The sequence below is a fragment of the Staurois parvus genome, unplaced genomic scaffold, assembly GCF_062004578.1.
Source record: "Staurois parvus isolate SC_StPar_1 unplaced genomic scaffold, SC_StPar_1.0 ptg000012l, whole genome shotgun sequence".
Taxonomy (NCBI): domain Eukaryota; kingdom Metazoa; phylum Chordata; class Amphibia; order Anura; family Ranidae; genus Staurois; species Staurois parvus.
In genome coordinates, this window is record NW_028317808.1 from 7282683 (window position 1) to 7298197 (window position 15515).

The following is a 15515-nucleotide window of genomic DNA, read 5'->3' on the forward strand; positions in this document are numbered from 1 at the left end:
AAAGAAATGTTAATGAGCAACTCACACCTAATTATCTCAACACATACTGCTGTCTCTGCTTCTACTCTGTGTATTTCTCTAAACCAGTCTGAAATAGTTCATAATTTGCCACTTTTCAGTGCATTCTGTGCTTATCTTTAAAAAACGCTTCTAAACGCAAACACACATAAACGCGTTATGAAAACGCGGCTAAACAGACGTTTTTTAACCTACCTTTTCCAGCAGTCAAGTTTCCATCGTTCAGAAACGTCCTGTGTATATAGTGCCTTAGTAAATCAACCCCAAAATGTTTTGTCTAAAGTCAATGTAAGTTTGTTGCAATTACTAATCCAGTGTTTTATAAACTTTTGGTAATACTAAATCTGCCATTAGCAGTGTTTCTGAATGCTGGTAAAGTGTTACTAAACCCACAACAGTAAAATAAGCCTGTATATGCAGTAAAGCATGCTTGTTATACTCACTGTGCAACCTAAGGGGTTAATCCTTGTGTAAAAACGCTGCTTGATCCTGTCTTTTCTGATCCTCCCCCTCTTCCAAAGTCCTCAATCCACCTGCTGGTAGAACAGAGCCTTGGGGGCAAGCTGCACATGCTCAGTTTGGTGTGTATTGCTAGAGTTTTTAGTTTTTCTTGAGAGGGTGCGTGTGATCGGCACAGGGCCAATCAACACTGTCCAGACAGGGGGTCCATCAAAGGAGAGTGAAAACTCTGTCTACGAGCTTTAACCAGTGCTCTGCTGGACACTGATAGAAGTCATAAGACTGCTCTAACTGCCGATGAGAAAAGGTATTTAGCAGTTTATATTTACTAAAATAATTGCATTTCCATGTTCCGTGTACTGTGGGAGACCAGAGTTAGTGAATGCAGGGTCTTGGGTTTAGTAACACTTTAAATGTTGTGATATGTTTCAACTGTAATGTTTTATTGTAGTCTGTATGAGGCTTGGCATCCAGAGACAGGTCATAGGAGACATGCTTGGTATATCAAAACTATATATTAAACATCTAACAGAAGTAAAGGTACTTATTATTATTATTATTATTATTATTATTATTATTATTATAATACAGGATGTATATAGTGCCAACAGTTTGCTCAGCACTTTGCAATATAGATTATAGACTATCCAGATGCAGGGTCCAAGTCATTCATGATTCGGTTATCCATTTATCTTTATGACAGAAGATTGTACCACAAACATGCATGTTTGAATTGGGTGAACATGCTTGCTTGTACTATATATATTGTTCTTACTACTTTAGGAGCTATTGAATTATGGTGTTTGTTCACAGGGGCTAGAGGCTAAAGCGGGTCATAGATCAAAATCCCTCCATTTCAGCAGGAACTGGCCAAATTTTGATCCATCGATGAGCAAGCTGATTGTACTGAAGTCATCTGCCGAGTAACTTCAGTACAATCAGCTTGTCAATTTTTTTTCATGCGATCACTGCCAGTGGCTAGAACTGCCAGCAGTGATCATTGTGTTCTGCTGCTGGGGAAAGCTCCCTGCACTCCCCGCTGGGAGAGCACAAAAGCACTGCGGGAAGAATTCTCCCATCAACGCTCACTGTTTTGATGAGAGAATCAAGCAATTTTATTTTTCACCTTCCATGACTGCCTTTCACCCATGGTGAAAGGAAAGAAAATTGCATAATCTATGGGCTGCTTAAGTGTCAGGGTTTGTAGATTAAAAATTAGGATATAGAGGTTGGGTTAGGGCCAGAATGCATTCTATTCACTACTGAGCTATCAGTGTATATTTGTACACAAGAGAGAGCTTTGAGACTAGTGAGATTTCAGCAGTGTCATGAACACACACCAGAAAAAACAAGCAGCAATCCATTCTAAACACCCATAGCTAAATGCATCATTACTTAAGAGTTATGCTTTAAAGCTACTATAGATTGAGTCTACATTTGTATATTCTTATTATAAACCAGTTTAGTGGGTTAAACGGGAAGTGTGATCCACAAGCTTGCCTTTTGTTTGTGCTTTCTTCATGCGTGTTTTTTTACTGCTTTGTAAGTGGTTGTACAGGCTCAAGTATTTTTACCTTCTCTGTGCAGCAGCCCCCCCAGCCCCCCTAATACTCACCTAAGCCCCCTCTCGATCCAGCAATGTGCAGTGGAGTCTAGCCCGGGACTCCCTCTCCTCATTGGCTGAGACAGCAGAGGGAGCCATTGGCTCTCGCTGCTGTCAATGACAGCCAGGGGGCAGGGCCAAACTGTGGCTCTGTGTGTGAATGGACACACGGAGCAGCAGGTGCCCCCATAGTAAGCTGCTTGCTGTGGGGGCACCCGGCAGGAGGTAGGGGCCAGAAGAGCCTGTGGGGGACCCAAGAAGAGGAGGATCCAGGCTGCTGTGTGCAAAACCACTGCATAGTGCAGGTAAGTATGACATGTTTTTCTATTTTTAGAAAAAAAATGTAAGCCTGTAGTATCACTTTAAAGGCATTATTGATAAAGCAATCACTGTTTTAAAATGGGCTTGGAGAGTAAATATCATGGCACTAAAAAAGAAAGGTCAGGGGTCTGATGATTACACACTCTCGGCCTTACCTTGTGCAGAGATTTTCCAGCTCATGGGACAGCAATATGAGCATCAGCAGACTGAATTTGGCCATCACTTGGACATGTCAGCTGAGCAGTTACACAGACGTGGTAGGCACCACCATGTGTTCCAACAGAATTGTCTGTTTCACTCACTGGTCTCATCAGACCAGAATATAACAAAGTTACAGCGGTAGCTGTTTCAGAGAGGCAGAGTTTTTAATTTTTAGTTAGAACATACAGAGATTCAGCTTAAAAATGAATTCCATGTCTGTTTTTTTTGCATAGCAAGTTGGACCAATGTAAGCATGCATTTTCCATATCTGACTGATTCCTGTAGAAGTGGAGGAAGACTATATTAACCTCCAGTACTATAGTGATAGTTATATTCTGGGTCCCATGCTGAGCATCTGCTATGCTTCATAGTAACCATAGAGGGGGCCCGCATGCTCACCACAGGTGCCATTCAGAGAATGCTTTGCATTTTCTCAAGTGGGTGACCCCGTGTGGTTACTATGCAGCAGGGAAATCGCTTAGAAGGGGATCCAGGGGATGAAATATGCATACTATATAGTTGGACCAATATAACATTGAAAAAATGGAATACAGCTTAAAGGTTTTTGTTTTAATTTTGTTTTAATGAAAAAGAAAAGAAAACTGTTCAAGAAATAATTACAGAAAAGATTTTACAAAACAGACACCAGCAACAGTAAAATATAAAAGTGAAGAAACATAGAAGTTGGGTCTGTCTGGTCTTGGTAAAGTTCGGAGTTCAGATCACCTAAAATGGTAATAAACCCAATATATTGCAGCTTACCAATCATCAGATGTGGTGACTGTATTAGTTTTCTTTTTTAGGCTTTTCCCCTGTTTTCCTCTAGTGATCTGGCCAGTAACACACCTCCTGTATTAGAGTGCCTCCACTTTGGATGAATGAGCACAGATGGCACATTTGGACATGTTGCAGGAGCCACTGGCCCTCTTAAAATGATCAACATTAATCTTTAATAGTTCTCATGGTAAACTATTGCAGCTGCTGGTACAGCCATCTTTTCTTGTTCCTAGAAAGGGACAAGAAATCAAAGGGTCTGAGGGGTGGATAAGTGTGCTAAAGCATTTATTATGCCCAGCAGGCACGCTTTTAATGCCTAGTGTCCTGAGTTCATTTATATTTCCATATGACAAGGCTTCACAATCCAAACACAAGCATATTATTTAGCAAAATTACATTATGATTGGTTAGACACCGAATACGACAGGTTTATGGTGTGTTTTCCTTTTAGAATGTCTGATGTGTTCTATTAGCCTTCTGAACCTTGTAATATAGGCATGTTTGGTATTTGAGTGGTATCTACTGCTACATTAGTGTAATATCGTATAACTACATTACAGCAGGAATGGAAGTTGAGAATTTGAGATGTATAGGAGTTCAGCTATAGCTCAATATACTGTATGTCCCTACCCTAGTCTCACAGATTCATAATACCTAAATTGCAGTTCATACCATTTACCACTTGACCATTTACAGTAGGGTCTCATCAGTCCTTTGAAGACCCTGTCTACTGTAGTTGAGGTTTACGATATCTCTGCATTTCATAGCTTAGACTGTGTTTTGTCAAATGTGTCACCTTCCATGACTGCCTACAATAGACAGGAGAAATTGATTTGAACATTTTGTTAACAAATTCTAAAATCTGAGGAAAATGAGGGTGACATTGTATTTAGTATCACTCCCCCATTCTCTCCAAACAGTTCTGGATTCATCAGACTTCACTATCATCATGAGGGAGTTCCTAATTTGTGTCTAAGTTGCAAACACACAGGTTCAGCATTTCATGCTCCACTAGGTTGTACTCTTTAATAAATCATCTAACTTTGTAGCCTGGGCATACACCGTTTTTCCTTTCAATGTCTCATGGCACATCTCTTTATGTACCTCTTAGATACACCAATGGACAGTGGGAGGGCAGAATGTGTGTCAAAGATGAGTGATCTTCCATGCTTTTCCATTGTTTAATCAGGGTGAACAAAGTCATGAGTTTATTTAGAGGATTGTCAGGTTGATTTTGCATGATGATTTTGTTGGTCTCAGAGAACTCCATGGTTGAATTGCTGCTATTTTAAAATGAGTAATGCTCCTTCAATGAGGGTGTTTAGGCACGCTATAATGAGGATGGTGGGTAAAATGTAACCCATTCTCTCCAGGTATTTGTAGAGCTCTTAATTTGTATGACTTATAACTAAGATCAATTCAACAATGTCACATTTCATGGTGCACATAAGAAGCAGAACAAATGAAAAAGTCATGCTGAAATTTGATGATTATGCAGCTGTCACTTTTATAATAACTCATCAACAAAGGTCAACAATAAGGATTACTACTCAATCTGATCAGGCACATGTTGTTTGTGGTCAGCTGTACTTTGTACTCATATAGTTATTCTTGTCAATCCCCTTGAGAACAGTAAAGAGTATCTAATGAGGTATGTCCTATACTTTGGCACCATCTCTGGTAATCACACAATTTGGAACAATGTAGCACAGTAAAATTCTACATATTAGTTAACTACTTTGGCCTTAGAACCTTTGCCCCCAGCTCCGTGGAAAGTTTTTCCATTCAGAATTGTGTTTTGCATTAAATAACTATGCTGACCCTACAACTCATACATTTTTGAAGGGGACAGAAAGAGCTTTTATTTGGTAGAACATCTGAATTTACAATATACAGTAGTTCTCCTAAACATAAAGTTGTATTATGCAAGTCTTTTTATGAAATGTAGCTTAGTCTTATAGAACAAACTTAAAGTGCAGTTCCAGTGAAAAAATAAAAGTTAAAAACTGCAGCTGCTGACTTTAAAAAACAGACACTTACCTTTCCCTCGATCCCATGGTGATCCCCCCCCCGCAGCTAGTTTCACCGACCTCTCTGTGTTCCCAGCGCCGGCATCTTCAGCGTGGACACCCGGCTGTGACAGCTTGCTGCTTCAACTTTGTTTCCGCAATTGCAGCACATTTGCCGTGGGGAAAGACGCACCACAATCATGGCAAAAACACCTGTGCATTTTCAGGTGCCACTGAAATGAATGGCACCTGAATACGCGATCACGCGTTTTCACACTTTCACATCACTTCACTTGAGTCCTGAACATTATAACCAAGAAGGCAACTTTCCTGATGTAATATGAGTGTCTTTGCTGTCTGTTTGATAGCCAGTCTTACTTTGTGTATCATTAGTGCTGTTTATTCCATTAAAATAATTTAACTACCTATTAACCCTAATTAGTTGTAATAACCTATTCCTCCCCTTTTTCCCTTAGCTATTTTGTTTTTACTTTTGGCATATAATGCTGGCCACAGATGACTCATTTGTTTCAGCAGGCTGATCGAAAAAAAAATGAACTGGGTGCTGAAATGCACATTCCACAGTACCATGCGATTTGGTGCGGCTCATTTTTCAAAACTGCTGCATGCCAAATTGCGCTGCAGGGGAACGCACAGGAATGCTGACCACATTCATGTGCGATTCTGGTGTGAACCGGCCTTAAAGAAAACTACAAAATATTTTTGAAAAGCTTTTATTTCATGTGTTAACTTCACTAGGTGCCAAAAACATACCTCAGTTACATACACCAATCAATATTATGCCCACTGACAGGTAAACTGAATAACAATGAGTATCTTGTTACAATGGTACCTGAGAGTTGGTGGGATATATTAGGCAGCAAGTGAATATGTTGTCCCTGAAGTTTAAAATGGGCAAGGATAAGGATTTGAGTGACTCTGACAGGGACCAAATTAAAATGGCTAGATGACTTGGTCAAAGCAACTCCAAAACTACAGTTCTTGTGGGATATTCCCAATCTGCAGTGGTCAGGACCAACCAAAAGTGTTCCAAGGAAGGAAAACCAGTGAACCAACAACAGGGTCATGGGTTACCAAGGCCCACTGATGTATGTAGGAAGCGAAAGCTGGCCCGTGTAGTTAAATCCACTAGAAGAGCTACTGTAGTTTAAATTGCTGAAAAACTTAATGCTGGTTCCAATGGTGTCAGAACACAGTGCATCACGGTTCGTTACGAATGGGGCTGCAAAGCTGCAGACCGGTCACAGTGCCCATGCTGACCCTTGTCCACAGCAAAAAGTGCCTACAACGGGTATGTGAGCATCAGAACTAGACCACAAAGCAATGAAAAAAGGTGACTGGTCTGAATCACATTTTCTTTTACATCACCCTCTTTCTGATAATCGCTCAGTTTTGTGCAAATACATTTAATATGTAAAAATTTACTGACTGGGATTACATCCTTTAACCATTCAGGATGGTGGCTGTTGGCTTGAAGTATGGTTTTGTCTGCTTTGTCCTTACGAAAAGTACGCATAACCAGTAAACCATCCTCAATCATTATCCACAAGTTCAAGAAAGAAATCTGTAGTTGGTCAAAAGCATAAGTGAGGTGTATATTGAGCTCGTTTTCATTCCATTGTCCTACGAACATAAGGAAGTCCTGAATATCTCCTTTCCACATGAGCAACCCGTCATCGATATATCTTAGCCACATATAAATGTGACCAAGGTACAACGGTGAAGTGTGAAAATCTTCTTCTTCTCAGAGTCCAAGATGGAGGCAAGTGTAGGCCAGAGCCCACAATGCCCCCATCAATGTACCCTTGATCTGTTGGTAATACTTAGTTGAAAATTGATAAAAGTTGTTCCTCAAAGCAAATTCCAACAGGTCAACCATATATTCACTCTGTGGGCCACATTCAGGGCAACGGTGGTCCAGAAAGAACTTAACTGCTTCCAAACCACAAGAATGCGGAATTGAAGTGTAAAGGGATTCCACATCTACCCCTATTAACCATACATCTCTCACCACCTTTATTTCTGATACCTTGGCCAATACATTACGTGTATCTTGCAAAAAGATTTAAATTTTGTTACCGTCTCTTTGAGTGAAGAATCAAGATACTGATCCTTTTTTGACCCCCTTTAGTACAGACGATTTTAGTTACTATATATGTTTGTTTGTTTGTTTGTCATACATGCACTTTCTGCGCAGTCTTTTAGATCTGGTGATTTCTTTTTTAGCTAGTAAATTATGATATGATATATTATAGATTTTGTAAGAGATCACTTTTTGTACTCAATAAAGCATATTTTCTGATTAAACCCAGCCACAATTATTGCTAGTGTATGAGCCTTTTATTCTGGCAACTATTTTCCCAGGAACCATTTCTCTAGTTGTGTCCATGCATCGATAGGTTAGGGCTGTTTTGGCAGAAAAGGGGGACCTACTCGTTGGGTAGTCATAATGTTATGGCTGATTGGTGTATTTAAAAAAGACAAATCACAGAATACAATTTGCAGTTTGGATTAGTTATTGTATAGACAATCTTACCCCCATATAGAAGATGAAATTTTGGTTATCATAATGTTAAGGAATCTTTGAGCTGTGTTTCACTATATTTATTATGATTTAATCACATTGATTCCACCCCATAACAAATCCCTCCAGCACAGTTAGTTTTTCATTGATCAAATTAATGGCTGGCGGTTAGTGATTGTCATTTCTGCTGCCAGCCCAGCCATTGCACATGCTTAATATATCTCAGCTTGGGGAGAGGATTGCACATAACAGCTTTGTATTAGTTGCTAAATGACCTTGTCTTGTCACTTGCACAATCCTCTTAAAGTAACTTTGCCACAGTGATGCTGACATTGATCTAGGGATGGTCTCAGCTAAATGAATGAGCTGTAGATATGGAGAAGTTTATTAACCAATTTAAAACATCTTTTTTTCTGTCTGATTTTTCCAAAGTGGTATTGCTCTGGATTTTGTAAACACCATACAATACAAGCTCTTTTTTTTTTAAGAAGATTCTTTCTTCCAGAATGAATATGAGTATCATACATATCTGTGTAAATAGTAGATTTCATGCATATTTGTGAACATGGATTTCACACATATTTCTGCTAGGTTGCAGACAGATTAGGCAAGTAGGGTGTTCTGTCTCTACATTCCTAAACTAAGTCATCACACTAAAAGTCTGAGGTCACATATTTGTTCCTCGTTAGCACACTTTGTAATTTTTCTGTTAAAACCACAGTGGAATGCAAATAGCAAAATATGCCTCTGATAAATTCATTCATAATGTAATATATTTAAAGGAAACTTAAAATACTAAAATAATATAGAGGCTGCCATTGTTGCAATCTCCTCCTGGAAGTGCTAGTAATAATGTAAATTTATTTGGGGGAATTCATAAGGGGTGTTGTAAGCACCCTTTAGAATTTAGTCGGGTTACAGTACCAAAAGTGTCGATGCTTGCAGTCAGTTCTTGTACTTGTCACAGACAGGTACATGAATTTGTCTATGTCTGCATCGGGGAAGGAGTGTCCACACTGGACAATTCTTCCTTGGTGCAGTCACTCCTGCCTTCCTCCCATGCCCACTGGGATGGTACATGGCAGAGGAGTTCTATACTAGGGGCGGGCGAAGTCTGATGGGGAACTGAGAGACTAGTTCACCATCAGGTCCACTCTACTTTTGATTGACAGCTCATGGGAGTGTGTGGATCCGTTGCCAGTATTCAGTGCAATAGTAGCTTTTGAATCCACCAACTGCTGTTCACTGTTGCTCAAAAGTGAAGTGGACCTGACGGGGAAATTGTCTCCCAGTTCCCCACAAGGCTCTGCCCACTCAGTGACAAGTAATTTCCCTAAAGTGGGCACTGCCCATATTTGGGTAATGGCATCACGTGCATCAGCTGTATCCTTAGCCCTTTTGATTACATTTAGTTTTAAGCCAGGGAATCTCCCGGCCAACAGTTAAATGTCATACTGACCTATGTGATTTGATCACATACTGTGTATATACAGTTGAAAGCTGATCTCTGGTTGCTATGGCCCACTCCACACAATTATATTTTGTTTTACATTTTAAAAAATGTATAATACATTTATAGCATTTTCAAGTAGTGTTTGCTTTCTTTTTTTATCTAGTTAAAATGTCTACAAGAAGTCTATACCTTTATTTTACTATACCAAGAAATAAGTTATAAAAAAGTTGCAAAAATTTGGTATGAAGACATTACTAATAACTTGCTTTTTTTACTTTTCAGGTGTGTGTGCTGTTGGCAAACCAATGTGCCTTCTTTTTGAATACATGGCCCATGGAGACTTAAATGAGTACTTGCGTCATAGATCCCCTAGAGCTTTAAGCAGCTTAAGTTATAGCAGCCTTGCTACAAAAGTTCGACTTTCAGACATGAATCCATCTCCATTATCTTGCACAGATCAACTACACATTGCCCGTCAGGTATCAGCAGGAATGGCCTACCTATCAGAACGGAAGTTTGTCCATCGAGACTTAGCCACTAGAAATTGCTTGGTTGGCGAAAGCATGGTAGTTAAAATTGCAGACTTTGGTCTTTCAAGGAACATATATTCAGCTGATTATTATAAGGCCAATGAAAATGATGCTATACCTATCCGATGGATGCCTCCAGAGTCCATATTTTACAACCGTTATACAACTGAATCAGATGTCTGGGCATATGGTGTTGTCTTGTGGGAAATATTCTCATATGGTATGCAACCATACTATGGCATGGCTCATGAAGAAGTCATCTACTATGTAAGAGATGGAAATATTTTGTCATGCCCTGAAAACTGTCCATTGGAGTTGTATAATCTAATGCGTCTCTGCTGGAGTAAGATGCCTGCCGATCGCCCAAGTTTTGCTTCTATCCATCGTATCTTAGAGCGCATGTATGACAGAGCAGTTTCTGCTGAAGTGTGAAAGACACATGTAAATTACCACCTAAATTTACTCTTGCATAGTGTATCTTGGTCTCCTGTGACCTGCCGTGATATGTGTAATTACAGTGGTACCCAGCACATACATGAGTAGGCACCAGAAGGGAGGAAAAGGCTCCTGTACTTATATCATAACTGAATAACAAATAAAAGCACTCAGTGAGGTCAATGTATATTCTATTTGAATAAAAAACATAAAGTGAAAATGGCAAAAGCTTAATTTTTAATATCACAGTGTAAACTTGCAACATATGCGAATGAACATTGTGGACATTTCAAGCTAGCACTCATTTAGAAAAGAACAATACTCAGTTATAGTGCATTTTCACAATAACAAAAATATGTCATATACCTTCTAAATCACCCAATTCATTCCTGTTATTTCAAGGACAACACAGTGTTTTCCTGAAAATACCCAAGTGCAGGATATAAGTACTTATTTACATAACTATAGCAATGTAATTGTATGTTTCAGTCATCAAAATACTAGAATTTACACATGTCAAAGAATTATTGTTACACGCAAAGTGAATGTTTAAAGTCAGACAATCTTTGGGACCCACTCACCTCCTCTTGGAAGTCTATATTGCGGATCTTGGTATCTCAACTTTTTTACAATCTGCTAGCTGGAGGTCTGAAGAATTCTTGGAATTTTCTGGGTCCAACATTGTGGGATGCATTTGTGAGATGAGTGAGTGAAATGCAAAATGGAAATTCTAAGAATTGTCATCAAGAACATATTTGCATCTTACTACTGCCAAAGACACAGGTGGTCCAATATCCAAAAGGGTGACTGTTGTTTGATGAATGATTTAATAAAGCAAAGATAATATTTACAGACAGTACAGAAACGCAACCAAAATGTAAAAAATCTGTGATTTTGAACACTAAATTAAACTAAATTTAAACACTAGATGAATGTGGACAAAATGAGAATGTCCTTTTGTTCTGGAGTGCACAGATCCTGGTGGCAGGAATGGAGATGGACCAGGCCCTGTAAACATAGCATTTACTGGTCCATTCCTACACTGAATTACACTGGCTGTCTCTTTCTTGGAACTTTTGATCCACATTTAATTGACAAACATTAGGAAGTACCGTTCTAATGCTCCTATCACTGATATCAGCCAACATGACACAAAATGAACTGTTGGAGATTGTATAAAACAGCTTGTCAGGCTACAATGTGCTACAGAAAAATGGCAGCAGTCTCAACGATTAGGCTCACTATGGAGCTAAATGCATCTGAGGGACCTGTTCAGTGGATAGAGAGAAGATCTGATGCCATCCTACACAACCTGATTCAGTTTTGGTCACAGCGAGTCAGTGTCCTGAGTGCAGTCAGTTGCCATTATTATGTAACACATTTAATTGAGCTTCATATCGTTGGAGTTTCCAATGATGTAGACTCTGAAGCAAGGGCTCAGGATTTACATATAGAAAATGTCCAAACACAATACCAAGAAAGAAATCCTATGTAACAGGGGCGGACTGACAACTCATGGTGCCCCCGGGCAATAGGGGATCATGGGGCCCCTGTGTCCTTGCCCAAACTCAAAAAAGCCTATGAAAAAGGTACCAGGGGCATCTCATGGGGCCCCTTACTGACCCCGGACCCTCGGGCAGTGCCCGAGTTTCCAAATGGTCAGTCCGCCTCTGCTATGTAAACATAATGCCTAAAGCAGATTTAAATCCTGACTGAACGTATGTTAGTTTGCCAAAAGAATTGCATATCACAATTGCCATGTTGTAGAAAAGATTTGTTTTTCTTTTTTCTTTGATTGCGGGTTTCCTGATGGTGAAAACAAAGGAACATAAAGGCGCATGTTAAGGGGCAAAAGAATGGCTTATAGTCCCCACTACAAGTGCATCTGATAACAATGCAGGAGAGTGGTTAGGAGAGTGTTGTCACGCTATAACAGTACGTTCCTAAACAAGGATAACCAGGTATTATTTTAACAAAAACTGAAAACTTAAAAGATAATAAAAATGACTTTTGAAATTACATTAACATTTTAAAGCTTATATGAGGTTTTGTGATTGGGTTTACATCTACTTTAAGGCTTTTTTCACATGCTTTCTCAATGGCATGCATTGCATATCTTTACAGTGGTACTATTGATTCATAGCAATGTGCAATTTGTACTTCCATTAACAGTGGATTCTGTTGTAATAAAATAGTACATACAGTAAATCTAATGAAATAAAACTTTCAAGTCAATTTCATGGCACCTACCAATTTTGTTGATTTCTTCAAGAGCAAACATTTTTTTTTATTAACATTTTATTTTACTTTTTTATTTCAGCCAAATGCAAACGTATGTCACTTTCAAATGTATTTTTTTTATTGTTATAAATAAACAGTGGATATTTAATGAATTATCTGTAGTATTTTTGTTTGGAATGAAGCCATCATAATCAATCACAAAAGCATTAGTCTACGTATAACTGGTATTGTTAGTTTTTGGTAAATGCTGAGGAGGAAAATCACCTTTCTTACATTTCTACAATCTTGTGTCTATGGCTTTTTAAAGGAGAATACTCAGCATGCATTCCTTATATCCTTCAAGTGCCACATTGTTTTTAGGGAGAAAGACTGCATTCAGCACACAGCTTAGTACACACCAGTAACTAGGGAGGAGTTTGTGTAGCTCCATGTTGCGTCACACTACCATAAACATTGCTTATTTCAGATATTGTTGACATTTCAGTTCTGTCTCAATAGTCAGCACCAACATATAAAGTCACTCAAAGGTATGCAAGTTAATCCAAACCTATGTGAACTAATCTATAAAATTATAGTGGTGAGATCTGTGAGTCTGAGGTCTGTAAACCTGCAATGGCAATTACGGTATATAAAGCAGAATTTAGTGACCTTTTTTAAATCCACTTCACAGACAATTCACCAAGTTGGCCTTTTAACCATTTCAATACCGGGCAATTTTACACCTTCCTGCCCAGGCCATTTTTCACGTTTCACCCCTCTCACACTTTGAATGACAATTGCGCGGTCATACAACATTGTACCCAAACTAAAATTTTATCATTTTCTTCACACAACTAGAGCTTTCTTTTGGTGGTATTTAATCACCGCTGGGGTTTTTATTTTTTGCTAAATTAACAAAAAAAGACCAAAAATTTTGAAAAAAAACACGTTTTTCTTTGTTTCTGTTATAAAAGTTTGCAAATAAATAATTGTTCTTCATAAATTTAGGCCAAGATGTATTTTGCTACATGTCTTTGGTGAAAATAACCCAAATTAGGATGTATTTTTTAGTTTGTAGGAAAGTTATAGAGTTCACAAACTATGGTATAGATCTGAAAATTGATCAATCCTGAAGTACTGACAGCCAATCTAATTTCTTGAGGTCCAAGAATGTCAGAACAGTACAGATATCCCCAAATGACCCCTTTTTGCAAAGTAGACAGTACAACGTATTTCATAAGAGGCATGGCGCGTTTTTTGAAGTTGTATTTTTTTTGTCATCATTTTTCGGAAAATTAAAAAATTAAAAAAATTGTTTTCACTATTTTTTTTTTACATACTGTCACCAATGCAGTGCAGCATCATCATATAACTGGCATGGCGGTGAACAGGGACACTGACTGGTGACAGTCTGAAAAAATATATATATATTTTTTTTTTAATTTATTTTTATTTTTTTATTATTTTAAATTTTTTATTACATTTTTTTATTTTTTTTAAGATTTTTTTTTTTCATATTTTACTATGACCAAAGTAGTACAATGTTACCATAGTAACATTGTACTACTTTGGGGAAGTGATCAGAATTTTTTTTTTTTACACAATTTGCTTATAGCAAAGAATTACTTTGCTATAAGCAAGCATTTACCAGAATGAAATCGATTCATTCAGGTTTTTTTTTTTTTTTTTTTTTTGTGCTTAGCTGTGATTTGGCCACAGCTAATTACATGACATGTGCATGTGACCTGCTGTGACCATTCACAGCTAGGCACTAGTATACATTGGATGGCATGAATGAAGCCATCCATTGTATACAACTGTCATGTGACCTGCTGTGATTGGCAACGGGGGCCGGTACTCAGATCTGTCATCGGCCGTGTCCGAGGTACACGGCCGGTGACAGATCGCGCCGCTGCGCGGCTCTGCAACCGCGCAAACTGCGCATGTGCGGGAGCACGCCAAATGGCGTGCACCCGGAAAGGTGAAGCATTTTTGCCGCCGCCAAACGGCTATAGGCCGGGCGGCTAATGGTTAAATTCAATTTACTGCATAAAAATCTTCTGAATAATTTGTCCATATGATAATTTTATATGGTGAAAACTGTTGTTATTATTATTATTATTATACAAGATTTCTATAGTGCTGTTTGCTCAGCACTTTACAATATAAAAGGAGATAATACAGAAACTGTGTTTTAGTACTTTTTTCTAAATACTTTTACTTTTTGTATTGTAAATATCAAACATGTAAAGCTGGCCATACACTTGTAGACTTTCAGACGAACATTCAAACAAAAATTCACACGAACATTCTCAGTACGTCTTGATGACTTGACGAATGTCATTCGAAAGTAATAAACATTTTTTTTGCTTTTAACATTGGATTTTAGAAGGAATATACTTTCCTGAATGAAAACCACATACACTGTTAAAAAAATGTTTTGTTTGAGAAACATTTTTCATTCTGCTCCTTGTATTCAAGTATGGTACTGTGATACGTTGCCACCTGTGCAATAAGTCCATCCGTGAAATTTCCTTGCTACTAAATATTCTACGCTCAACTGTTAGTGGTAATATAATAAAATGGAAGCAAATAGGAACAGCAACTCAGCCACGAAGTGGTAGGCCACATAAAATGACAGAGCGGGGTCAGCGCATGCTGAAGCGCACAGTCCACAGAAGTCACCAACTGTCTGCAGCTAAAGACCTCCAAACTTCATGTGGCCTTCAGATTAGCACAACAACAGTGCGTAGAGAGCTTCATGGAATGGGTTTCCATGGCCAAACAGCTGCTTCCAAGCCTTACATCACCAAGTGCAATGAAAAGTGTCGGATGAGTGGTGTAAAGCACACCCCCACTGGACTCTAGAGCAATTGATACGTGTTCTCTGGAGTGACGAATCATGCTTCTCTCTCTAGCAATCTGATGGATGTGTCTGGGTATG

The 15515-nt window shown here is 38.6% G+C and overlaps 1 protein-coding gene across 1 annotated transcript in view; it reads left to right on the forward strand.

The window, feature by feature from the left end:
- The window catches only part of MUSK (muscle associated receptor tyrosine kinase), a 214889-nt gene extending 202145 nt beyond the window's left edge, over positions 1-12744 (forward strand). The window contains exon 17 of the mRNA XM_089674715.1: positions 9669-12744. Coding sequence (XP_089530841.1) covers positions 9669-10348 — 680 coding nt within the window. The 3' untranslated portion in view covers positions 10349-12744. The remainder of the gene's footprint in view (positions 1-9668) is intronic.
- Positions 12745-15515: the final 2771 nt, after the last annotated feature.